The sequence below is a fragment of the Mytilus trossulus genome, chromosome 1 (genome assembly GCF_036588685.1).
Source record: "Mytilus trossulus isolate FHL-02 chromosome 1, PNRI_Mtr1.1.1.hap1, whole genome shotgun sequence".
Taxonomy (NCBI): Eukaryota; Metazoa; Mollusca; class Bivalvia; order Mytilida; family Mytilidae; genus Mytilus; species Mytilus trossulus.
Genome location: NC_086373.1, coordinates 53,162,695 through 53,189,584, shown reverse-complemented (window position 1 = coordinate 53,189,584; position 26,890 = coordinate 53,162,695). Strand labels below are relative to the sequence as shown.

General features: G+C 29.8%; 1 protein-coding gene across 2 annotated transcripts in view; it reads left to right on the top strand.

Moving 5' to 3' along the window:
• LOC134727219 (serine/threonine-protein kinase TBK1-like) overlaps window positions 1-26,544 on the top strand; it is a 42,530-nt gene extending 15,986 nt beyond the window's left edge. For both annotated transcript variants that reach the window (XM_063591607.1, XM_063591602.1), the window contains exons 5-20: window positions 335-464; window positions 1,886-1,976; window positions 2,496-2,589; window positions 3,372-3,535; window positions 5,274-5,384; window positions 6,660-6,839; window positions 7,429-7,640; window positions 10,240-10,390; window positions 12,501-12,705; window positions 13,655-13,779; window positions 14,547-14,663; window positions 19,892-19,990; window positions 20,964-21,063; window positions 22,317-22,474; window positions 22,798-22,869; window positions 23,913-26,544. In XM_063591607.1, the coding sequence (XP_063447677.1) occupies window positions 335-464; window positions 1,886-1,976; window positions 2,496-2,589; window positions 3,372-3,535; window positions 5,274-5,384; window positions 6,660-6,839; window positions 7,429-7,640; window positions 10,240-10,390; window positions 12,501-12,705; window positions 13,655-13,779; window positions 14,547-14,663; window positions 19,892-19,990; window positions 20,964-21,063; window positions 22,317-22,474; window positions 22,798-22,869; window positions 23,913-24,000 (2,097 nt within the window). In that variant the 3' untranslated portion in view covers window positions 24,001-26,544. The remainder of the gene's footprint in view (window positions 1-334; window positions 465-1,885; window positions 1,977-2,495; window positions 2,590-3,371; window positions 3,536-5,273; window positions 5,385-6,659; window positions 6,840-7,428; window positions 7,641-10,239; window positions 10,391-12,500; window positions 12,706-13,654; window positions 13,780-14,546; window positions 14,664-19,891; window positions 19,991-20,963; window positions 21,064-22,316; window positions 22,475-22,797; window positions 22,870-23,912) is intronic.
• Window positions 26,545-26,890: the final 346 nt, after the last annotated feature.

The following is a 26,890-nucleotide window of genomic DNA, read 5'->3' as shown; positions in this document are numbered from 1 at the left end:
AATTGACAACTTGTCTGAACTCATTATAAAAAAATAGAGATGTGGTTTGACTGCCATTGAGACAACTATCCACTAAAGTTCAAATGAAATGGATGTAAGCAATTAAAAAACAAATAAGACATACATCAATTAACAAATGCAACAACTGAACTACAGGCGTCTGAAGACAATTTAGACACAGTTTCAACTGCCATTGCAATTTAGATCAAGTTGACTGTTGACCTTAAGATTTCTTTTATGTTTTTCTTGTGTTCATGAGTTATTATATCATTGAATTTTTATTTGCATCTTTCTATATCAAAGAAAATGTCACTGCTCCTGTTTATGTTTTCAGCAAAGCACTCATGACAGAGCTATTGTAATGGAGTTATCTAACTGTGGAAGTCTGTACACATTACTAGATGACAGCTCTAATGCATTTGGTTTAGATGAAGATGAATTTCTACTGGTACTCTCTCATGTCAGTAAGTAACAGGTCTTTTAGATTGAGTTTTAGATATATATGGTTACATATATTAGATATGAAGATATATATGTTGTACCATTCTGTATATAGATATGAGGGGGTAGGAGGGGTCCTGATCCTAAAATCCCAGGCTTAAAAACACAAAATCCTGAGGTTCCGGAATTTAAAAATTTTTAAATCCGAAATTTGAAAAAAGAATTCCCTGATCCCGAAAGGGTCAATCCCGAAATCCTGAGCTTAAAAACCCTGACCCTGAAGTCCAGATAAAGGTCCTTCCTCCCTCAGATATTGTGTTATCTCTGTTGTAATTTTTAGCAGGAACATTAAGTGTTGATTGTGTAGGATTATATCATTGTTTAATGCCAATGAATTATATCATGTTAATTTTCTTATGTCAGATTGGAGAGTTAGATTTCTCTTTCATTTAAGATTCTCTCATACCTCTTTGATTATGTTGATTATTATTTCTCTAATTTTTGTGCTGTTTTTACATTTCCTGACCGGTGTGAGAAAAATATTTCTCCTCACTAGTGAAAAGTTTTTTCCCGGCAAATGATAAGCCGAAATTTAATTATGACGTCTTAATGTTTTGTTTTCTTCCGAATTTTCCTATTGTGACGTCATGAAAAAGGAGACAATGCATGATGACGTCGCATATAAAGAACACAAGTTTCTGAAAATGTTTGAAAAAGAAAGATAAAAATCATTAGAGAAACAGATTCCTACACTGCAACAAGTGTATTACGATATTTCTCCACTCTCGACAGTTAAATTTTAGTTATTTAAAGTGCTCAGCAAGCCTCACGCTTTAAATAATAAAATTTAACTGTCTCGAGTGGAGAAATATCGTAATTCACTTGTTGCAGTGTAGGAATCTATATATCCTCACTTCTTACAATTATGTTGTTGGTAAGTCTTATCATCTGTCTGTTTCGTACAAAATATTTTAGTCCCACTTTTCTCAGAATCTACTAAACAAATTGACATCATGTTTGGTTAGCATGTTGACAGTAATAAATTGTTAGCACTTTAGTTTAATAATATCATCTGTCAGACACCTTCTTCCTATTTGCCAATTATTTTTCAATATGTTGAATGAACTAAGTTATGAATTAAGAATAGATGTGCACTTGTTTGTGTCAATAATATGTTGTTGTTGATTTCATTAGTACACAAAATTAAAAAAATGAACAAAATGTCAATTAAATGTATAAAGACAAAATAAGTTAGTTACATGATAAAAGGTTAACATCTGAAATTTTGATGAAATCTCCTTTGCCAATTGTCTTGTCCCATGCTTTCAGATGTTTGATCCAGAAATTTTATTAGAATATCTTGTACATCCACGACTTATGCTTACAGTTGATATTTACTTTTCATCCACGACTTATGCTTACAGTTGATATTTACTTTTGACAGCTGCAGGGATGAAACATTTACGTGAGAATGGTATTGTTCATAGAGACATTAAACCTGGAAATATTTTACTGTACAAAAAGGAAGATGGAAAGTAATTAGTCTCATTTTGTATATTTTTTTCTGAGAAAAAAGCAAATATACCATAACTCATTGTATTTTGATCAGCCATTATGGCCATGGTCCAAATTCAAAGGCAATGATCAGGAAATAATAAAGAATATGAAATGCTGTTTCTTTCTTGGAACAGGAACTCTTACAGACAAATGATGATTAAAACCCAGTTTTTGGTGGGTAATCGTGGGACAAAAAAAATAACCTCCCTTGCAAACACTGAAAACTTGATCTCTTCAATGTTTGGAAGTTTTTTGCAAGGACACCACCAATTATAAATTTACAAGAAAATATTCTGGTAAACACTTTAATAATTTAATATATATTAATTCTTGTAAACTGTAATAATAGAAATAAATTGACATAAACACCAAATTACATATAGAAACATACACATAGCTGCAATCAGACAAATAATTATCTTGTTTTTCCATATTGTTTTAGCTGTACAGAGAATCACAAACCTAACTATTCCTACGTTTTATTCTTTTTTGTTCAGATCAGTTTATAAATTGACTGACTTTGGGGCTGCTAAACAGCTAGAAAATGATGAGGAGCAGTTTATGTCATTGTATGGGACTGAAGAATATCTGGTAAGATCACTGAATATAATAGTTTCTTACGCCTACTACATTTGACCTGAAAGTGGTACATGTATTGGAGAATAGACTAAAAAATATTAAAAAAATCATACTTTGCCAAACTGTAGTATATATTGTGCAATGAAATTGTTTCATTCTACAGATTGTGAATAAATAACATATTTTGTACTGTATATACATAGATAAAGCATCATAATGTGTATAAAAGGAAAACTAATTGATTGAAATTTTGAAAAAAATTATGAGTAAAAAGCTCTTACAAAATTATATCAGAATATCCAAAAAGAAAAAATGTAGTCAATATACATTTTCCCTTATGAACAAATTAATCTGATATCAAGTCATAATTACTCATATTTCTAACTGAATTCAATTTAATTTTAATCATTGTGGTTTAAGGTGTGTTAACTCTGAAAAAGATTGATTTAAAAAAAAATATTTCAGAATCTTTACTTTTTCTTGTTTTAAGCTATACGTATTAACATGTAAAAGGAAAATTTCCTTTACTGAAGATTTTTTTTTAAATTAATCTTTTTCAGAGTTATCTCCCCTTAATTGAAATAACACCTAATTTGTATCTGCTTTTTTACAATTCAAGATGGGGGAAAGACGCCCATAGGCTCTTAACACATATTTTAAAGGCCTAGAAATGAAAAACCAGACTGACTGTTTGGCATGTTATCCTATAAGTATAAAATGTTTATTTATTTTTTTGTTGCTTTTTTTCCCTTTGTTTGAAATCAAAGTCTATTATTGATGCTGTTTGTTTTCAGCACCCAGATATGTATGGTAGAGCTGTAATGAGAATCAGGAACCCAGAAAATGAAGGCTTTGACTCAAGTGTAGACCTCTGGAGTCTAGGGGTTACATTTTACCATGCTGCTACAGGCCAGTTACCATTCAGACCTCATGGGGGAAGGAAAAACAGACGTCAGATGTAAGATTTATAATTTGATGAAATACATTTTATATGGTGGTCATAGGTAGCTGTCTTTCATATTTGCCTTTCGCTTATTGTTTATTGAAATTGGATGAAGCCTATTTCAAAAATAAGAAATAATTCCTCACATGCTGGTGGAAATGTATTACCATTTACTGTATTCAAAATATAGGACACAGCATTTTATTATTGCATTCCAAAACTGAGTGAGGGGAAGGGCAAGGTTTATCAACACTAAATTGCGAAATCATAGTACACTAATAGGTATTAGATGGGGATTTGAAAGATTTTACCCATCTAAGTTTAAAGTTTTACACCTCCTGAATTTGGTTAAAGTTTAAGTTTTGGTCAGAATATAGGGTTCTTTTGTACTTTTGCAACAATATCACAAAAACAATAGAGTAACCTGAACTTTGGACAAGGTAAATGGCATAGAGCCAAATTTATCAACTATTGTTTGAATGGGGTAAACTGACCTTTCAATTCTAAAGGCTAAATATCTATTTTTTAGGCTTATATACCAATTTAAAGGGCAACATAGAATTGTTTTTTTTTACTGATGCAAGTATTTTGCAGGTATAATGTCCATAATTCATTTCTCTGCTGGGATATAAAGTAATAAACATTTTATCTTCAGAGAGCAAATGTGTTGATTAAGAAATGATTTTTTCATGCCACACTCTTTGCTCATTTAACATTTGTCAATATCTTTATACCAAGCATTAGCGAGGTGTAAAATGTTGACCAAAAAAATGCCTACCTCTGTTCAAATAAGCATAGAGCATAACTTGATAGAATTATTTCTATTCTTATAGGAAAATTTAAAACTTTTGTTCTTCATAGCAGACCTATAATACACTTTCAAAAGGTATCCATTTTGATTTGATGATGCAAAAACATTATGGAAAATCAACTGTTTCACTATAAAACAATTGAACAAATATTTCATTTACTTTTCATGTAAACTTATTTTTGGAATGATTTTATTTGATTTCAGAGTGAACAACATCAAACCAAATGTCCATTTTGATTCCTGGCGTAGTTCAAAGCACACCTAACATTGCAATTTCAACGTCAATCATGTGCAGCCCATGTTTTATTAGAATTAGAACATGGCTTTGGTTTGCAATTTGAAGGGAGAACTGTATATTAAAATATTAATATATCCATGTCATTTAAATATAACTAATTAATTTTCATTAGAAGCAAGTATGGCATTTGTTGTAAGATATTATTGAGTTATTCGACTGTGTATATCACCTGAGTTAGTTGTTTGAAATTTACTGAAGAAATTACCTTCAGTTTTAAAATATCTTAAAAAGTATTTTTGAATTTTTGTTTTTTGTTTAGGAGTTCCTGTTCTTGAATTGTCAGAAAGTCTGCTTATATTTCTATTCTGTCTAATAAGTCTTTTTTTTTTATGAGGATTGTCAAAACTTTTGTACAAACTGTTGTATTTCATGATATGAATCTCCTGTTTGATATATAAGTTTGTATGTTGAATTATTTGTTTTAATCACGCAGCTTTATAGGTTGACAAAAAATATTCCTTTAATCACTCTTTTGCTTTTACAAAATGTGGTATGGGTCTTACTTTTGATTTTGAATATTTTCCTGCAAAAGTTAAAATAATTTGATTTTCAAATAGAGATGCTTGGTCAGTCTTGGCACTAAACATAAGATTGACAGAGTAGATTTAAAGTAAATATGTTAAAGAAATTATTTTGTTTAATAGGTATGAAATAACAAGAAACAAAGAAGGTGGAGTTATATCTGGAGTACAGAAAACTGAGAATGGTCCGATTGAATGGAGTAAAGAGCTACCAGCCACATGTCGTCAATCGCTGTAATTATCATATTTTAAATAATCTTTCACTGTAATTATACTATTCTTTTACCACAAAAGATTTTAAAAAAAAATCATTTCATTAAGAATTGAATGCTTCTTTTTGTAAATTTATTGGGTGGTAAAAGCGTTGACCGAAGTACATTTTGTATGAAGTGTGGAAGCGCTTCATTCTAAAAATGTACGCACGGTCAACGCTTTTACAACCCTATAAAGTTTCAAAAAGAAGCATTCAATACTTATAATTACATTTATTTAGCTAGGATCATGAAAACACGTGTTTTATTATTATTTAATTCACCTGTGCACTTTATTGTGGGACCTCGTGTCATCATGCATGATAAATATTATTGTCTGATGCAATTGTTTACGGAATAACATGTGATGTGCAGTTAGCCAATCAGAATATCGTATTATAATGAAACTTAATTACATCTAATGTAATTATTTACAATTAAAAGGTGATGATCATGAGGAAGCTGTCAAGGTTATACAAGGTTATAAAAACCTTGAAATGAGCAGAGAAAGAAAAATTATTCTTTCAAAAGATAAAATTAATCATACCCTACCTCCTATAGATGGGCATACTTGCAGCAATTAATATTTAGGTCCTTGTGATATACATAATCCTCAACATCCAATGTACACTTTTATGTTAGTATAGAATATTGATAAAAAAAAAAAAAAAAATTTTGAACAATTGATATAAAAATCTAAGAAAGGTGGAAATTACATATGTAATAAACAATTTAGATATACATGAGCAGGGTTTTTTTTTTTTTGCTTTATTGAAATAAATAAGACAATAAACAATTTACAAACATTAAAAAAATAAACTTATAATGTGTTTTTAGTTTACATATAGTTGTAGGTTTTTTGGAGCTGTCAAGTGTTCAGGCTTGTTGTTTTCTGTTTGTTTCACCTCTTCAATTTTACAGTTGTAATTTGAAAAAAAGTGGATGCACTATATAGATTTATTCAAAAATAAAATTGAGAATGGAAATCTGGAATGTGTCAAAGAGACAACAATGTGAGAAGACTTTAATAGAAAAACTTTTTTTCACCAAACATATTGGCCAGACTTGTTGAACATTTAGCCACAGAAGCTGAGGGGAGAGTCTGCATGATGATTGTGGTTAAATATTATTTCATTTTAAAACTAGTAAATAAGATCATGAAGAAGTTTCTGAATAAGTAAGTCTTAAGCTATGAAATATACATTCTGAAGTACCATGTAGAAGTTGTATGTGTGTATATTTGTTTAATTTATTTCAGTGGTTTAAAGCAGCATCTAACACCAATACTGGCTGGACTATTAGAGAGTAATGAGAAGAAAAAATGGAATTTTAATACATTGTTTAATGAAGTGGAGAAAATAGATGAGAAAATTATTATTCATGTATTTTGTCCTCACAAATGGTCACTTTTGAGGATTTATATAAAGCCTGAAGCATCGTAAGTTACAAACTGTGTTTTGTTGAATTTTTGGCCAGTTTTCAGAAAAAAACTTGTATATTCATGGATAATTAATTTTATGGTTTTGCCGAGGTCTGCATACATGTGATTTATTAAACATTTAATTTTGTGATTAACCTGTCAAGCTTGTCACCCAAAAGCTCTTTGATTGATTTTTATAAAATAGATACCATAAGATGCAGAAATGTCTGTAGTTTCATTTTTTATTTGGCCTTTTTATTATCCATACTTATATTAAATTTCTGACGAGGTGAACACGAAAAAAAATATTTCTTGAAAAGTCTGCTATGTATTCCAACCAAATTAGAATTGTAAAAATTTGCATTTGTGTTTAACCCATTAGATAATGAAACCGAACCTCACCAAAATTATTTTCAAATAAACAAAAAACTTAAGACAATTCTACATCTTATGGTATCTATTAAAAATCCCTCATAGATTTACTTGTTAATAATTTTTTGAAAAATATCAATTTCAGTTGAAATGATAGGACATTTTTTTAATGAGAACTCACTTTTGTCCTATGACTGTATAAAAGTAAACAAATTTAATGTGTTTCTAACTTCAGATACAGTGGATTCCAAGAACTGATAGCTGAACAGAGTGAGATATCTGCAGAGAACCAGATATTAATCTTTGAAGGAGAAGTCTTATTGACATTAATTGAGAGTGAAATATCACCAGTCAGGCATTATCCTAAAACTATTAGTGAGGAGACTCCAGTTTATGTATTTTCTAAGATTGTAATGGAACCAAGGCAGTTTCAAGTTGCTATCTATCGTATGTATTGCATTTTGATTTAAAGATTCTAGATAAAGTTTGTATTTTCTTTTTTATTTTTTAAACTTTAATAACTTTTGGACTTTCAAATAAATTTTTATTAAAACTTTTTTTTTTATTTAAACTTAAAATATTTTTTGGATATTTTCATGATTTTTTTATTATATTTTGTTTATAACAGTTTCTGAATTGTTTATTTCACTTTTAATATCTTTTAGACACTTCAGGAACTTTGTTAGTAAGCTTTTGACAATTACATTGTGAATACATACTAAATGACGTCTATACGTGTTAGATTTTCGTTTTAACTTTTAAATATATTTTAGAAAGGACACAAAACTTTCATTTATTTTGTTTGTTTCATAGTTTCATGATGTTTATTTCACAGTTTTTCTTTTAATATCGTTGTGACATTTTATGAACTTTTAAGGAAGCTTTTGATGATAGCTTTGTTTATTTCACAGTTTATAAATGTCATCTCTGTATTTGTTTGGTTTTCTCTCAAACTTTTTAATATCCTTTGGATATTGCATATATTTTTAATAAATTTTGTTTATTTCACAGTTCTTAAATAGTTTATTTCACATTTTAGTTTAAATATCTTTCAGTTTGTTTCATGCACTTAGTTTAAAATTTTGATGAATTATATTCATAATGAATAATCAAAAATATTTTATGTGGTGCAATCTACATGTCTTAAATAAATGCAAAAAGTTTGATAGTTGATAGACACAGCAGGATCTCAACATTGAAAAATTGGTACAGACAAATGCCTGTGGTTTAAAAAAAAATATGAATATATGCAAAAATAGTGGCCCATAGATATCTTTCACAGAAAAGTCAATGACCATTCATGTTTATTTTTTCTCTTCTGTCTTACAAACTATATGTGACATCTTTTAACTGATGTCAGTAAATGATTTAGAAGTTAAAAATGATAATCAATCCTATTAATGAGATACACAGAGTGGTGCACAGACAATATTTTCAGACCTTGCACATATTGGAAGAAAAAAGATATTATAAGAGCCATTGACATAACAATTTATACTAGAATGCTGTGAAATTATCAATTGTCAAATTTGACATACAACAAACCTATAATGTACCATTAACAACAATGTTAGGGTAACATTTAAAGTTGATTCACAGGCTGTTTTGTTTTGAACATAGTGTCACAATTTAAGTACATTTTGTATTTGTGAGCTACATCTGATAATAGTTTATAACTTAACTTCCCAGCTGGTCTATAACAATTGCAATTAAGGTGGTACCCAACACTTTCACTAAAATTAATTTGGCTCGTTTAATTTTCATAAAATTTTGTCAAAGTATTTACTTTGACACACAAAAAAAAATATACAAATTTAAATTTTTTTGAACCAACCGTTTTTAGAAAAATTACACTGGTTATATAGCAGTTTGACAAACACAATTTTGATCATTGAGAAGCTTAATATTCCCTAAACATCACAACATAATTAAAACGTTAAGGTTACTTTACAGAGTTATCTCCCTGTAGTGTTAGGTACCACCTTAACATATAATTATTGGTTTACAGCTGAGTTTCCCAAAATTATAATATTATAATATTGTACCTTACATTTGAATAGCCGATTTTGGCCTCAAATTTCATGTTCATCTGACGAAAGATTTTGACCACTTTTTAAACACTTTTAAAAGTGTCTATTTCATTTGATTCAAATAGTTTATGTGAAAGATTTTTAACTGATTTAGTCATTAAAAACGATCCGATTCAAGCTCAAATATGAAAAATCTACCAAATATGCCAAAAATGTCACTTTTCAGATGTTTTTTGTCAAAAATGAAAGTGGCTGCATCCGTGTTCATCCTCAACCTGTATATATGTTATGTATTATCATCAAATATAACTTACATTTCAATATCAAGGATGAACACGAATGCAGCCACTTTCATTTTTGACAAAAAACATCTGAAAAGTGACATTTTTGGCATATTTGGTAGATTTTTCATATTTGAGCTTGAATCGGATTGTTTTTAATGACTAAATCAGTTAAAAAACTTACACATAAACTATTTGAATCAAATGAAATAGACACTTAAGTGTTTAAAAAGTGGCCAAAATCTTTCGTCAGATGAACATGAAATTTGAGGCCAAAATCGGCTATTCAAATGTAAGGTACAATATTATAATATTATAATTTTGGGAAACTCAGCTGTTAACCAATAATTATATGTAAATTGCAATTGGCCGTTTCAGAATCTAATGCATCATGGGTAATTTCATTTCAACTTTCGTTTTACACAGAAACCATCTAAAATTTAACTTAAAAGCTAGAATTGTGGGGATTTCAGTAATTTAGCATGACTTAATGATGCTACTATCCAATATATATATGTGCATTGTATTGTCAAACACAGCCCATATTTATGTAGCAGAAGCATTCTACTTCCCAATAAATAACTAAAAGTTTACATTTTAACAATTTTGTAAAACTGCTTTATTTTGGGGCCAAAAAGGGGTCTTACTGGACCTACTCCTTTAGCAGAATATATGGTTATTGCTGAGTGGCTTATGTTTGTTAGATTGTACCTTATGTCTTACTGTCTGTTACAGCTGAGTTTCCAAGGTTTGGTAATACAGTCCATGTTGCTAACGACTACCAACTATCCAAAGTGTGTAATGCTGTTGTCCACTACATTTATTGGTGTGTCAAACGATTTCATTTAAAAGAGAAGCTACTCAGGCACTGTGTTCTCAGTTATATGTAAGTTTTATGTACTGTGAATTCATTATTATTTGTTGGATACCAGTTATTGTGCAGACTGGTTCAGTGAATCTTGAATTTACATAAATTAAAAATTTTCTGCAGACTTTGAATGCAACAATTGGAAAAAACCATGAAATCAAATATCCCGTAAATTTATACCCACCAAAATAAATGAATCCACAGTACATAAAAAAGATTGGAAAGGAAATTAAAACATTAAAAGACAGCTTATAAACCAAAACAATTTATCCCAACTGTCAAATGAGGGATACTCAACAGTTTATGAATTTGATTAACTCTTAATAGTTATTTGATTTTAAAACAGAGAACTATTAAAATCTTTTTAGAATAGTAAACATCTGATCACCTAAGGGGATGTCCCTTTATCAAGATAATTTCCATTTGAGCATTTGAACACTTTGCAATGAGCCTCTACTAAATTACATATAGACTGTTCATACAATCCAAATATTACTGTAATTCAGAAATTATTGCGAGGTTTTTATTTTTGCGAAAAATGCGACAAAGTTGTCATCGCAATAATTTAAACTCGCATTTTGAAATATTTTATTTGAAATAAACAGGATTTTTCTCAAAATCGTAAAAATTGAAATCGCATTTCGGTTTAAAATGACAAAATCGCAATAATAAATGCACGCAATAATTTCTGAATTTACAGTAATTAATTACACAATGTAGTTATCTAAGAATACTTCATGTTCTCATGGCACATATTTTTTATTGTTTTGTTGACATTATAAATTGGTATTATTTTGCACCTAACTTGAAACTTTATTTTAATTAAACTCCTACACAATCATTTATATATGTTTCTGTTTATTACATCAAAATAAGCAAATTTTATAAGTGTGAAATGTCTAATATAACATGTTTTGTAATCTGTTATTCAGATACTGTTTTTATTCCTATTATTTTGTTATATATACTGTCGGGTTATGCAGTACAAATTATTATCATATACTTAGACTAAATAACATATGATTTTTACTGTATGATAATATCATTAAATCAACGTAAATTCCATATTTTTCGAATTGGTGCTTAGCGGGCTGATATGAAAAGTTTATCACATGCTTCGAGTGTTATCACATGCCTTTCCGTAACGTTATCGCATGGAATTCCGGTGATGCTCGGCAAATTCCAGAAAATATACCTCAATGCTATATTTTCACTAAAAAACTTACTAAGTAGTGTACAATCTCAATTTTATTAACGAAACAATTATTTGAATACTAGAAAGTATATTTGTAAAATAATAAAAAAAAAAAAAAAAAAAAAAAAAATCAAATTATTAAATAAATGCGTTTTTTAAAAGTTTCAAACATAATTTAGAAAGTTACGTTAAAAAGTTCACTTTTTCAAACAGTGTTCATTATGTATATTTTTGAATAATTTCTTTTGTCGTTTCGTCCATATTAAAATGTTTTTTTTTCTGTTGAGGCATCTGATAGAAAGATTTCATATCGAATGTACTAAATTTGGAGTCCGACGTCCGTGAACTTTTCACTCTTTGAACTTCTATTTGGGAACCACGTAAAATGATCAATATATGAATCTGTGATTTTTCTCCATTGTTGAAGCATATGATAAAAAGATCATAACATGTCATTTTTCATATCGCATGTATTATCAGCCCTCGGTCAATATCAGCCCTCGAGCCATGCGGCTCTTGGGCTGATATTGAACCTAGGGCTGATAATACATGCGATATGAAAAATGCCATGTAATAATCTGATATTATTGTATAATGTATCATATTGATAGCAAAACAACTAAACTCTGCTGGATGTTTCTAACCTTTGAGGCTCAATTCTTGACTTCACCACTAAATTGGTAGTATCTGGTGCAAAATCATTTTAGTTTTACTCTTACTGAATAAAACAAACAAAAATGTATTATGTATGTGTAGTTCTTTAGGTTTGGTTCTTTTGTTGGCTTTTGTGTTTTTGGTTGGCAAGCTCATTTAAAGAATACAGCCAAAATATCATTTTATTCATACTGATGAAATGTTTACCTGATAAATATGTACAGCTTGCTTCATGTTTTTAATTGCTATGCTCCATCATCAATCTGCTCTATATTTTAGACATGAACTTCACCATGAGTGCACACATTTATTGGACTATAATAAACATCAGACACAACATTATCAGACCTCAGAGCTATGGTATAGACAAATAAAGGGACAATTAGAGCAAGTGAGGACACTGAGTGCTATGTTTGGTATAGATAACAAAACTAAAGTCATCTATGGTAGTCAGCATGGGGATCTAGAGACCTCTTGGCAAAGTGTAGGTATATGTACAGGGTTATATTATACATAATAATCTGTGTGAGTGTAGTAATTGAATACATTGATTTGCAAAAGTTGATAGGGGACATTGAATTAATTAACTGTGTGAATGAACGACAAAGGTACATAAAAGAGCTTTTATAGCGACATTTTTAGATTATATTTTAATCTTGAAAACTTAGATATGCAGTCATGTCCTGTCCAGTGTGAGGGCTTTTATAAATATAACTTTTGCAGGTAAAGAATTTGTTTTTTATATTAAAATAAGGAGAAGTGGTATGATTGCCACTGAGACAACTATCCACCAAAGTTCAAATTTAGTGAATGTATGCAAATATAGACCATAGAGCATTCAACAATGAGGAAATCTCTTACTGTATATATTTGGCTATAAAAGGCCCCAACATGAAAAATATGAGACAAGTCAATTAAGAAAAGCTCATAAAAAACTCATGTTAAGAGGCTTTAATTTGTTGATCAAGAAATAATGCACAATCTTATCTGGCCAGATGAGGTACTCTGAAATGCAGAGATCTGTACTGAATACTAATGGCAATTGAATAGGGCAGTTGTGAACACTGTTAAACTTTTGTTATTTGTCATTAATGTATTTAACAAGGATACTCTACAGCAAATTTTGTGTGAAAATTTTGCTCAACATTGCTATTAGTTATTGTCAACCATTATCATTTTAGTACTGTGAATTCATTAATATTCATTGGATACTAATTTTTTGGGATTTTGTTGGTACAAGAAAACCACGAATCCAAATGTTCAATGAATTACAAATTTTCTAAGGAAGGAATGTATGCAGACTTTGCCAAATCCAAGAAATTGAATAACCACGAATATGCAAAATTAAATTCTCCTCAATTCACAAAAATTGTTACCCATGAAAATGAATGAATCCACAGTATTGTTTTATGCAATGGTTTTCTTTCCAACAGCTGAAGAACTATTTAGATAGAACAGTACTGTATTTGTGTAATATAGAAAAGAAAGAATTACAGAACAGGATGTTGGAGAATGTTTGGGAGGACAGGCTGGGCTGCTTTGATGACAAGGATAGATGGTACATGCAAATACCGTATAGCGGGTTTTTTTCGCGGGTGTAAAATTTCGCGATTTTCATTGAACAAGGTATACGAAATATTTTGGCGGTTATTATTTTGGTGGATTAAAAACTTCGATTAATACCTTTGAATGTACACTTTTAATTTGGCGGAATTTAATTTGGCAGAATTTATTTTGGCGATTAAGTTCTGTCCGCGAAAATAAGCGAAAATTTTCACCTCGCGAAAATAACCCGCTATACGGTATGTACTTTACTTATTTGAAACAATTAGACATGGTATGATTGCTAATGAGACAATGCACAATCAGAGACCATGACACAGATGTTTTAACTATAGGTCACTGTATGGAATTCAAAAATAACCAAAATTCATACAGCATAGCAAGTTATAAAATGCCTTTAATTTCAAATTTTCAACTCACTCAACTGTAAAACAATTCAAACAAGAAAGCTCACAGTTTGATTTATGTAAAAATAACAAGCCTTGTAAAACCATATCTAATAACCTTTATCAACTTGTCAGTTTTTTAACAAAAAATTATATAAAGTAACATTCATATTGAACCTATATTATACTACTGTCTTATTACATATTGCTAAGCCATAAATATTATATAATTTTTATTTAACTTGTGATTGTCTTTAAATGAATGCATTATACATTGTACTTGTGAACAGCTCTCATCAGAAAATGTATTTAAAAAATAATCTTTCTGTTCTTCTTTGTACTTTAAATTTATCTGGAATATTTTACATTTTTCTAGTGCACAGAAAGTTGAAATGATGATTGAAACACTGAAGAAGATTGTCCATAACTTTAAAGAAAATCGACAGAATCGTTCATTGGACCATATTACAGAACAGCTTCATATGTTCAGAAAGTAAGAGTGCAATGAAATTGAAAGATTTTTGTGTACCCCACATACAATAGTATATAGAGGGATTATGTTTCCAGTATGTGTGTCTCTCCCACCTTTCAACCTTTTCTAATCTGTAAAAGCAAATGAAATCAAATTTGCCAAAAACCCTGGCTGATTGTACAAGTGTTATGTGGTTCAGATCATCAAATAGCGTCATAATTCTCATAGTAGGACTTTTATAAATGGTTGTAACGTAGAAAATTAATATAGTTCTTGTCAATTTTATAGAACAAGTGTTAACACTCTGTAGGAACTTAATTAAATCTTTCTCATTGAGTTTTTTTAGTTTCAATTAAAACCTTATTTAAAAATGGGTAGTTGCAGAAATGCTATATAATAGGACCAGTTCTTGTTAAATCTTCATTGCTAAACACATATGTAAAATAAAATAAAATGAACTTAAGCTTAATTATTTTTTAATGTTAAAAACTTAAAACATAGAGCTACTGTTTTTTGTTGGTTTATCTTTTTTAATCTCAAACACTTATCAACTATGCATAAAGAGAGTCTCTGTTTAGCTGTGGTTAATGTATATTTGTAACCACAACTAGTTGTGAATGATAATATTAATCCTGATTCTTCACATATGAAAGTGACTGGCTCTCTATATAGTAAGGACAAATTCCAATAGCTCTTTTGGGATCAATTCTCTAGTATATGACCTGTTTTATAGCATACTTTTTTGGCCCTGACCAACAAACCTTAATTTGTATGCCCCCAATGTAGTGGAGGGGTATTCAGTTTCACCCTTTCCCGTCTGTATGTCTGTCTGTCCATATGTAGTTCCCAAAGTTGGTTACTGTTCTCTAACTTTAGTTTGCCTCAACCAAATGTTATGAAACACATACATTTTGCTAATTACAACATGACACGAATTAGGTTTGAATTTTGGTGGTGTTCCTTTAACAGTTATAGAGTTATGTCCCTTTTCAATAACACAAAAATTGCTGAATTTTTCTGTTCTCTTACTTGAGTTAGCCTCAATCAAATGTTACGAAACTTAATCACAATGCTTATTACCACAAATTAAAGATCAAGTTTGAATTTTGGTGGTGTCACTTTTTTCAAACTGTTCTAGAGATTTGCCTCAACAAAATGTTATGAAATTTATACACAGTACTTCTTTATATAATACCACAAAACTCAGATCATGTTCAAATCTTGGTATCATCACTTTAATTGTTCTTCAGCTACGGCCCTTTATAATTCATCATCTCAATCAGCTTACCATTGCTTGATATTTTTGCTAACAAAGTCACTATCAAAAAAACAGTCTATAAATGCTTTAGTAATATAGACAAAATTAAAGGAAAAAACTTCTTCACTGTTTAAGGTATGCAACATTTTATAAACTTCTCATTATTTCTTTCAGATAAGTATTGCAAGGGAGTTAATTCAACCTAATTATCAGTCTTAAATTGATTATCATCATTGTTAAAAAGTTGTTGTTACTTTGTCTCTACCTGTTATAACATGGAGAATAAATCGTATATAGAATACACTGATGATATAATATTTGATGCATCTGTACAACATCACTTTATTGTGTTGTTTTTTTGTTGTACTGTTTTTACCTATTAATGAATCAGGAGCCTGTAATTCAGTGGTTGTTGTTTGTTTATGTGTTACATATTTGTTTTTCGTTCATTTTTTTATACGCCTGTCGTCTTTTAGATGGGAAGTATTATGGTATATCGTTGAATGTCCGTCATCCACACTTCGGACAATAACTCAAAAACACTTTCACCAATTTCCATGAAACTTAAGTGAATTGTATATATCTATTGACGTAAGCTCCCTTTCGTTTTTTTTTTCAATTTCAGATTTTAAGTTTTGGATTTATGGGGCTTTATTCATAAAAAAGGGGGTCCGTCGTCCACACTTCGGACAATAACTCAAAAAGGCTTTCACAAATGTCCATGAAACTTTGTAGTGCCAATTGTTTTGTGCATTTTTATTTATTATTTGGGGGAAGGGGGGGTATTTGACAGGGCTCACACTATTTCTAGTTGATCATATAAATTCATTTAAAGCATAAAAGAGCAACAGGCGTATCATGCGCTAAAGCGCAGCCCTTTATTACCTAAATTAGGTCGTTAGTTTTCTCGTTTGAATTGTTTTACATTGTCTTATCAGGGCCTTTTATAGCTGACTATGTGGTATGGGCTTTGCTCATTGTTGAAGGCTGTACGGTGACCTATAGTTGTTAATGTTTGTGTCATTTTGGTCTTTTGTGGATAGTTGTCTCATTGGCAATTATCAGGGCTCACGCTACCAGGCAACTTGGGCGAAGAAGTCGCTTTCCCGACCGTCACTTCGCTTTCCTCGACTCCCAAAAGCGAAGACAAGTCGCCCTGTTGTTAACGATACTTGCTTTCAGTCGCTTCTGTCATCGGACATTTTTAATTTTTACCAAGTTGACGAAACATCAACTCTTTATTGATAATTAAAGAAATTTAGACATAAACGATTAATAATCTTATGAAATGAGGTTGAAGCATCGATTTTGCAGTGTGTAGCAAGCTATTTGATAAAATTACAACATTTTATCACTTGGTACACTTCCGAAAGTTCCGGTGCTTGTTACTCGAAAACGTACATCAACCTAACTTTCGGCTGCAAAATAAGTGTATTACTTCATTTAAACTTGATAAAAGTTGCCCCCAGATAATGTTCAATCCATTTATTGCATTAAAAACGTCATGATCCTTTCCAAATAACTTGACAAACATCGTTTATTTTGGTGAATTTTCTTGCAATTGTCCGTCATTGTCCGATTTCTAAAATACGGGTCGGAAACGGACCAACTATGACCGAAATCCGTATTTTTACAAAAATTACTACGGACGCACGGATGGAACAACTGAACAGCTGACAGAAGAATATTGATCCCAAAAGGAAAAATCACGCATTCCACACGCATTAAAAGACTTGGCTACATCTAAATAAACTCATCATTGATTGGTGTATATAATTCCCTATAATTTATATGGATTGTTGTAAAGTTGCTTAACTCTTAGACTATTACACTAATATCAGAGACATATAATACAATAATGTATTATATGTCTCTGCTAATATCAATATATTATGGCCCAGCTTACCTTTATATATCTTTTGATGAGAAGCGCTGATGATTTCATACACAAGATAGTTTTTAATTTAATTGTAATTGATATATTATAAATTCTTTACCTTTTTAAAAAAAAAAAATTTTTTTTAGTGCTACACATTTAGTTGGTAGTTTCTCACAAGGACCATAGTAAAATTTAAACATTTTTTAATTTGAAATGTTAATTTAAATGAATACTCAGATATGAATTGAACAATACAAAAAGAACATTATTACAAATAACCTTTTATACTACAGTAAAATCCAAACATTGTAGCGCACCGCGCGAATGAGCACTTCTCTTTCAAATCTCACCACTTGTCCCTATCAGTTTCAAAAAGAGAAGTCACTTCTCCCTATAATTCTGAAGTAGTGTGAGCCCTGTATCATACCACATCTTCTTTTTTATATGTCACAAAATAAACTAGAGGCTCTCAAGAGCCTGTGTCGCTCACCTGTTACTTTATTTACTGATGTCTGTCATCTTGGTTGGTAGGTTGGTTCATTAGACACTTTTTTTTATAGATACCCTAGTTATGATTGTGGCCAAGTTTGGTTAAAAATGGCCCATAGTTTTAGAAAAGAAATTTTTGTACAAGTTACAAAAATGACAAAAAGTTGTTCAATATTGACTATAAAGGGCAATAACTCCTTAAGGGGTCCTCTAACAATTTTGATCACACTGACTTATTTGTAGATCTTATTTTGCTGAACAGTATTGCTGTTTACAGTTTATCTCTATCTATAATAGTATTCAAGATAATAACCAAAAACTGCAAAATTTCCTTAAAATTACCAATTTTAGGGCAGCAACCCAACAACAAGTTGTCATATTCATCTGAAAATTTGTGAGGGAATAGATCTTATTCTGTTGGACATTTACATCTTGAAAGATTCACCCTAAATGTCTTAGTTTCAAAGATATAAATCAAAAACTGCATTTTACCACTATGTTCTAATTTTAGCCATGTCGGCCATTTTGTTTGGTAGGCGGGGTTATCGGACACATTTTTTAAACTAGATACCCCAAGGATGATTGTGACCAAGTTTGGTTAAATTTGGCCCAGTAGTTTCAGAGGAGAAGATTTTAGTACAAGTTACAAAAAATTACGAAAAGTGGTTAAAAATTGACTATAAAGGGCAATAACTCCTTAAGGGGTTGACTGATAATTTTGGTCATGTTGACTTATTTGTAGGTCTTTCTTTACTGAACATTATTGCTGTTTACAGTTTATCTCTATCTATAATAGTATTCAAGATAATAAATTAAAACTTCAAAATTTCCTTAAAATAACCAATTCAGGGGCAGCAACCCAACAACGAGTTGTCAGATTCATCTGAAAATTTCATTGCAGATAGATCTTGACCTAAACAACAATTTTACCCCTTGTCAAATTGCTTTAAATGCTTTGGTTTTTGAGTTCTAAGCCAAAAACTGTATTTTACCCCTTTGTTCTATTTTTAGCCATGGCGGCCATCTTGGTTGGATGACCAGGTCACCGGACACATTTTTTAAACTAGATACCCCAAGGATGATTGTGACCAAGTTTGGTTAAATTTGGCCCAGTAGTTTCAGAGGAGAAGATTTTTGTAAAAGTTTACGGACGACGGACGACGGACTACGGACGCCAAGTGATGAGAAAAGCTCACTTGACCTTTCAGGTCAGGTGAGCTAAAAATAATAATTTGCAGAAACATATCAGAACAATATTTAAAAAGTTAATAGCATTTTTTATTGAATGATTGTAATTCTTCAATGCATCTAAGGAACATGAAGCAGGTATGATTTCTAAAATGTTTGAAAATTGGTAGAATGTGATATTTGTAACATTGATGCATTAGAAACTTTGGTCCCTCACATGTTAATCCCTCATGATCAATTAATTAATTTTTGTTTAGGTTATTTGATGTTGATCAGGATGAAAATGGTGGAGTATTTGCATCCTTTAGATAAAAAAAAATAATAGTTGTTTATTTATTACAGATGAAAAATGAAATTTTATTTTAGTTCCAAGGCTTGAATAATATAATAGTTTATAAAAAATACATTTTAAATGACATATATTTTTTTATATAGGAATAATCTCCAAGAGATATGTGTGACAACCCAATCTATTATAGAGAAATGTCACAAGAATGCTGAGCGACAGTTTGATAAATTCAATGAATGGTATCAGTAAGTACTTTACCTTGCAAAGAAATCATTTGGAAAATTGATTATTTTGAAAACAGAAGCCAAATATTTTCAAAAACAGAAACCAAATATTTTCAAGAGGACCCAAGTCAATATTTTATAGCACTCTCGTGTAGACAATTCTTGCCAGAATTTTATGAAACTTAAATTGTAGGTGTCTATAGCTATTAGCAATGTCTTTAACAAGTGCGAAAATAAGTGACCATCAATAAATTCTAAAAGAGTTATGTCCCTTGGAAATATTATTTGTATGGAAATTGCCTCATGAATCCTCTTATGTGTACGATTCTTGTTATATTTTTTTTGAAATTTATATCATAATTTAATATCATATTTGTATGGAAATTGCCTCATGAATCCTCTTATGTGTACGATTCTTGTCAGATTTTTTTTGAAATTTATACCATAAGTTAATATCACAAATGTCTTTAACTAGTTCAAAAATCAGTGTAGATCAATTATTTGTAAAAGAGTTATGCCCTTTGGAAATATTGATTATCTGGAAAATTGCATTGTCAGTGTTCTCGTCTATACAATGTTGCCAGAATTTTATGAAACTTATATCTAAATTTAAATTAGGATTGTTTTAGTCACTTTTGAAAATAAGTGCTAATCAAATAGTTTAAACAAGTTATGCCCCTTGGAAGTATTAACTATAATGGAAAACATATTACATTTGCTCTGAAGCCTTGTTTCTCTAAAATATTAATTAAAAGTTTTATGGACACAAAAAAGTGTTTTTTGTAATTATTGCCTTTGCACCTTAGAATAGATAAAACATGTGCAACATTGCAACTTTGATGTTTTATTTGATATAAAAGTTTATTTAAAAAAAAATCAGACTTTTATATGAAGTTATTATTTTTACCAATGTATCACATCATTATATTTTGTTGTAAAATAACAATAAAGATGTTATGTATTCTACCTTAGAGTCAATTATTTTATTTTATAGCTCAGCAGTTGAAATGAGATGTTCTACCAACAAGATAGAGAAAGATCTACTTCAGATAGAGCAATTACACCAGAAACCTTTTGTTGAAAAGTTAAGGAAGGTTTGTAGAAAATAATAAATTAAAAAGTTGTGAGAACAGGAAGAAAAGTTTTGTTTATTTATAAAAACAGGAAGAAATGTTTTATATGTGTAGCTCTGATTGTCAATGCTTGATTTTGACATTTTTTATTGTACCATACATATTTAATTGAGGAAATAATTTTTTTAACACTTAAATACAAACAAGACAGGCTAAAGATAATTTTTAAAGGCCTAGAACTAAGAAAAAGGTCTTATATAAGTTAGTGAGGTTAAAGTCTTTCACTGTTTTCGACTTTTTGGTTATAAAAAAATAATTGCAAAGAACCTGGTTCAGGTTGTCTTCCCTTTGAGAGGACAAAAATTTTGTTTTAGCTATATTTACTTGCAGTTTTAAATTTACAGTATAAGTTAAAATGATTGAGCTGAATTCTGATAAAACCATGTCTTAGCAGCAAGTTTAAGAATTCATATTTTTTTTTAGAGAATGTTAATAGGTATTCATATTCCAAAATTTTATTTTAAACTCCCTTTATAACAGGACAGTATTTTTATTTATTGAGAAATTGTTAATTATGTATTGGGTATCAAAAAAGGCAGATCTTCTGAATCTACAGCCAGAATAATGATGTATTCTATTAGTCTGAAATTAATCTTCTTATCTTGCTAAAAAATAGGAAAATGTGAAATTAAAGATTATATTAATTGTACATAACCATTATTAGTGAATAGATTTGTAAGTATTGGAAACTGGTTCTGGTAACTATAAAATATCTATAGAATTGGCCAACTAAAGGCTCTCTTTTCTTTGATAAATCAGAGGATTTTTAAGACCAAGACTAAAGTGCTGACCATTTAAATGGAGGAAGTAAAGTATATCTGATTGGACTTTTTTAAAAAAGAAGAATTTTAAGAAAATTTTTAAGAAAACCAGTGAATTTCTGAGGTGATTAGTCTTCTTACCAAACAGCCAAAGCAATGTTTTAATTTGAATGTTCCTAGAAGAAAATTACAAAAAGAATTGTGAATTGATTTAAGAAAAAACTTAGCATGAAACCATGTTAGAAGAGTTGAAGTTGGAGAGAATAAAACCTCAACTTTAAAAAGTAAAGTAAAGATATCAAGAGTTAACAAGAGGCTTTGAAGTACCTGTGTCGCTCACTTTTGTCTATATGCATATTCAACAGAGAATACTCAAATTGTCAAAATCCATTTAAGACTTGTTGCACTTGGATTATCTGACATTCAAGCATTAACTTATTGTATTTTTTTCAGACATCTAGTGAAGTTGTACAGAGTCTTACAGATATCAAATGTGCCTTGAAAAACCATGGAGTATTATCTAATGGAGTAATTGATAAAAATGACAGTCTGTCACCTAAAGTGTGCTCACTGTCTTCTCCAAAAGAATTTGTTTTACAGATTAATAATGGGTATGATCTACCATGCATACATTTAAAAAAATATAAAATTCGTATTTTAAAACACATGCACTCAACATTTTCAATTTTACTTTTATTAAGACAACTGATATTTTTTTTAAATATTTTAAAAAAAAATTAGTATGTCATATATGTGATGCATCATTTTTTTAATAAATGAAGACTAAAGACCATAGTTTGAGAATTTGTAGCAAGCACATTAAAACAGCATGTCTGAGAAACATTACAAACCATTGTCAGAGTAAATTAAAGATGTAAAGCATGCTTTAATTTAGAAACTTATATTTTATAATTTGTTTTGTCTATTTTTGTAGATTTGAAGAATCTCAGAAGCTAATGGAAGAGACACAGAAAGCATTCTCTGAGAACAACAAACTGTTGACTGAGTGAGTTGGTTATGTATCACATCTATTACCAACAATTACTGGGGTCATTTCATATACTGTAGAGGTGTCATACCACCAATTAAAAGTCCCTATCTGTTCAACCAAATTTTGCAATTTTCACAACTTTCTAAATATTTTACCTTAAGTTTAACTTCATAGAAACTAGGTATATCCTGAATTGTACAGGTGTCACCTTTCTGCATGCCAATTTTCAATATACATTCTAAATCATATAAGAAAGAAGAGAGCTTCCGAAAGGAGGTACCACTAAAAATAACCCCTGGTTTTCTGAAAATCTTAAATTAGTATACCATGGAGTGTATTAATCCTCAATTTAAAATGCAAACTCCTAGACAGATAAAATTTGGCTCAAAATGGTCTTGATATATTTCTCTTTCAACAAAAGTTTCATTTCTGCAAATTTATTGGTTAGTTTAGGTGAACAATGACATCAAATGCACTATTTTTTGTCCGAGTAGGCCTACTTTCACATACGTTCTAAATTTGAGAGAGTAATTGGTGGTATGACACCTAGATTCATTATTATTCATGAATTTGAGATAAAGGTGAACCATGAAATTAAATGTTCAATGAATGACAAATTTCATATAGGCTTGTTTGCAAACTTCGGCAAAACCAAGAAATTAAATATTCACAAACATATATGTTTTCCTCAAAAATTGGTACCCACGAGGTGATTTCTTCAACTTAATAAGTGCTGTACCGGCTCAAGTGAGGAAATCAATCTCATTGAGATGATCAACTATTATCTATAATAATGATAAATCACTATCAGGATATCTTAGGTTGATGATAATTTTAATAAGGGTGCTCCCCTCTATGTCACTGTGAATTGGTTAAAAATGTTGGTGTCCCATCAGATTTTATTCATCTGACGACAGTTGAGACATATCTTTGTTAATTTTATAAAGAGGTTATTTTTTTGTCTAAATTCTTTAACCATTTATATGATAATTAATAGAAATGTCTAGTCTGTCCAATTGATTCCTTTGAAATAAAAAAAACATGTATTCCCATTTCAGGCAGACACACCTGATGTCAGAATTGAACTACATGGATAAAGGGTTAGGATCAGGAACCATAGCAACCAGCAGGGATATGTTAATATAAAGTGGATGACAGTAATCAAAATCCTATAGATCGTTCATTACACCAGTAGTTTCCTATATAATGTTTTTGGGACATTGATTTTTGCATCAGCTTAAATTTCCATGATCATTTAAAAAATCTGTTGGTACTCATTAATGGGGATGATTGAGATATTGTTGAATCACTGTGTTGTAAGGATGGATATAAAAAGTAATTTAAATATAGATATGATATAATTTATGAGTTCACTTACATTTTATTTAATATGGTTGTATTCTAATGGGTAAATAGAAAGTACGGGATTCATCGAAGATTGAAACCATTAACTTGAATAGAATATCATGGTGTAGGAATTTTATTTATATGAAAAATAATTTACTTTTGACCTTATTCTGTGATAAGCTTTTACATTCATATATGTACCAATGAAATAAATTATTTTCCTATCAAAAATTGTCAAAGAGTTGATTGTTATTATGAAGCAACCACTTGTCACAGATATAATAAAATAAAAAGTTTATGTTATGCTAAATGAATAACACTGCTGATTCTGTGTATTTTTTTAGTACTCTTAAATTTTTAATATCATTTTACATTATCTAAGAAACAACGCTAATCAACCATTTGAATCTTAATTTGATGTTTTAATGCAGTTTACCATAATGTAATGGTCATATTGACTTACAACTTGTTTGTTGGGCGTACTGCATTTGTGCGCATTTGATGATTAAAATGTTTTACGTTTGAGCGCAGCTTTTGATTACATTTGCACGCATTCATTTTACAGGTAATCTTAGGTAAAAATATAAATAAAAATCAAATTAAATTATAAATGAGTATATTTTTTTTTGTATTTTCATAACAGATATGACTTAAAATTTCAATTTTAAAAATATTTTGTTAATTCAAATTATTTATTGTTCATATTGAATTCTTAAACCAAGTATAAACTCAGTTATAGCTTAAGGTCAAGTTACAATAAATTTGTTATTTCTAAGATTTTCTTAAAATTTTGCATACATGTACACCTTTGACTTGTTGATTTGTATCTGAAAATCAACAAAAAAATATACAGCTTTATCTCTTTTTTCCCTGCCTTTTGAGACTTATACTAAAGGAAGGGGTACTGGTTCTTGTAAATAATTGAACAAATATATATAAATAAATAAGTATTATTACCTGTATTTTACCTGAGTTTACCTGTCAAAAAATGCACGCAAATGTAATCAAAAGCTGTGCGCAAACGTAGTAATTTTTGCGGGCAAATGTAATGGTAATGCGTGCAAACGTAATGCACCATGTTTGCTATCACGTAACAAATTCGGATTTTGATCCAGATTTCATGCTTCACTAAAAATGGCCATTTTAGAGTGTTATCTATGAACACATACTCTTGCTGATATTGTTATACCCATTATGATATCAATGTGTTAGATATATTTATATACTTCAGACTGTTTACTTTGTTAAAAAATCTTGTATATAGCTTATTTGCTTTAATTTGTGGATAAGAATAAGAGATTAACTGTACTTTTTATGATTTTCTCTATAATAAGATATTTTCTTTTTGCATGGATCTAGTTTTTTTGTCAACTTTAAAACAATTGTAAACATTTCATGTTCTAACTCAAACATATTCTTCAGTTGAAGGATTTTCATAAAACTTTTTTGAGATGATTAGGAAAGGTGATTGGATGACTGCCATGTTTTTGACGATTTTCATTTATCATGGTTCCATGCTGTTTATATTTTACTACAAGCTCAAATGTTTGACAATGCATAACATTTTTGATAATGCCTAATAAGTATTGAATTTTTATCACGATTTTCCAGAGTGTAATATGGAATGATTTTATATTTTGATTTGGAACTTTATAATGATGATCTGTATTCTGTAATTGATTTTTGGATCTGCCAGGTAGTTTATTTCTGTTTGGCAAGACTTTCAATTTTTCATTACATCTTCTGAGCTAGGGTTTTGCAAGGGATATTTCTTCACATATTTCTCAGATCCTGTATTAAGGAATAATTGGACATTACATCCTAAATTTTGTTATGAGGATTTGTACTGTGTAAGTGATTTTAAGATCATCAAGCAGTCACTTCTAATTTGAGATACTTTTTATACTCACTTAGCATATTTTTTTGTCAATGTCTATTAAAGAGAGTATATTTTACACACTATTGAATGCAGCTCCTTGTATAAGTGTTATTTTAAAATAAGTATTTGTGTACCAGTATATTGTATCTTTTATTAAATTTTAAATGTTTTATTGTATATATGTTATATTGCAAAATATTTTTATAAAAAAAAATTTGACATAATTTAAAACAGAGTGACCTCAAAATTTTCATGATTTATTTAACATGATTTATCAATACCTGTATGTAGTATGTTGTATTACAGAATTACATAGAGCTTTCTCATAGATCATGCAGTGGCATTTTATTATGTGTTGTCAAACAAACTAGACATTAGTTAAGTTAGTGTTAATGATAAATTGTGTTTGTTATATATTTCTCATCAGATTGTTATTATTTTTCTAATAAAATTATGAATGATTTAATTTTTTTTATCATAAAGCCTTACATACATTTAACCCTTACCATGCTGTGACCTTCTTATGACGGGCTTACCCAAACCATCGTTATTTGGCTCCAATGGCATTCCATACATTTAGAAGTTAAGTTTATGATACTTATTTCAAAAGTTATGCATGTTCCATCAACTTGAGGATATCTACTGTCATGTTTCATGCATAAATTGCATTTTAAGCTCAAATACAGACTTGGAAAATTGAAATTGGATGAAACTCTGTTTTCTTGAGGGGTGGGCTTCCCATCTGTGTCTTACACAGGAAGTTCAGAGGCCTAAAACTTGCAAAAATAGTGTAAACTGGCAGGCATATAA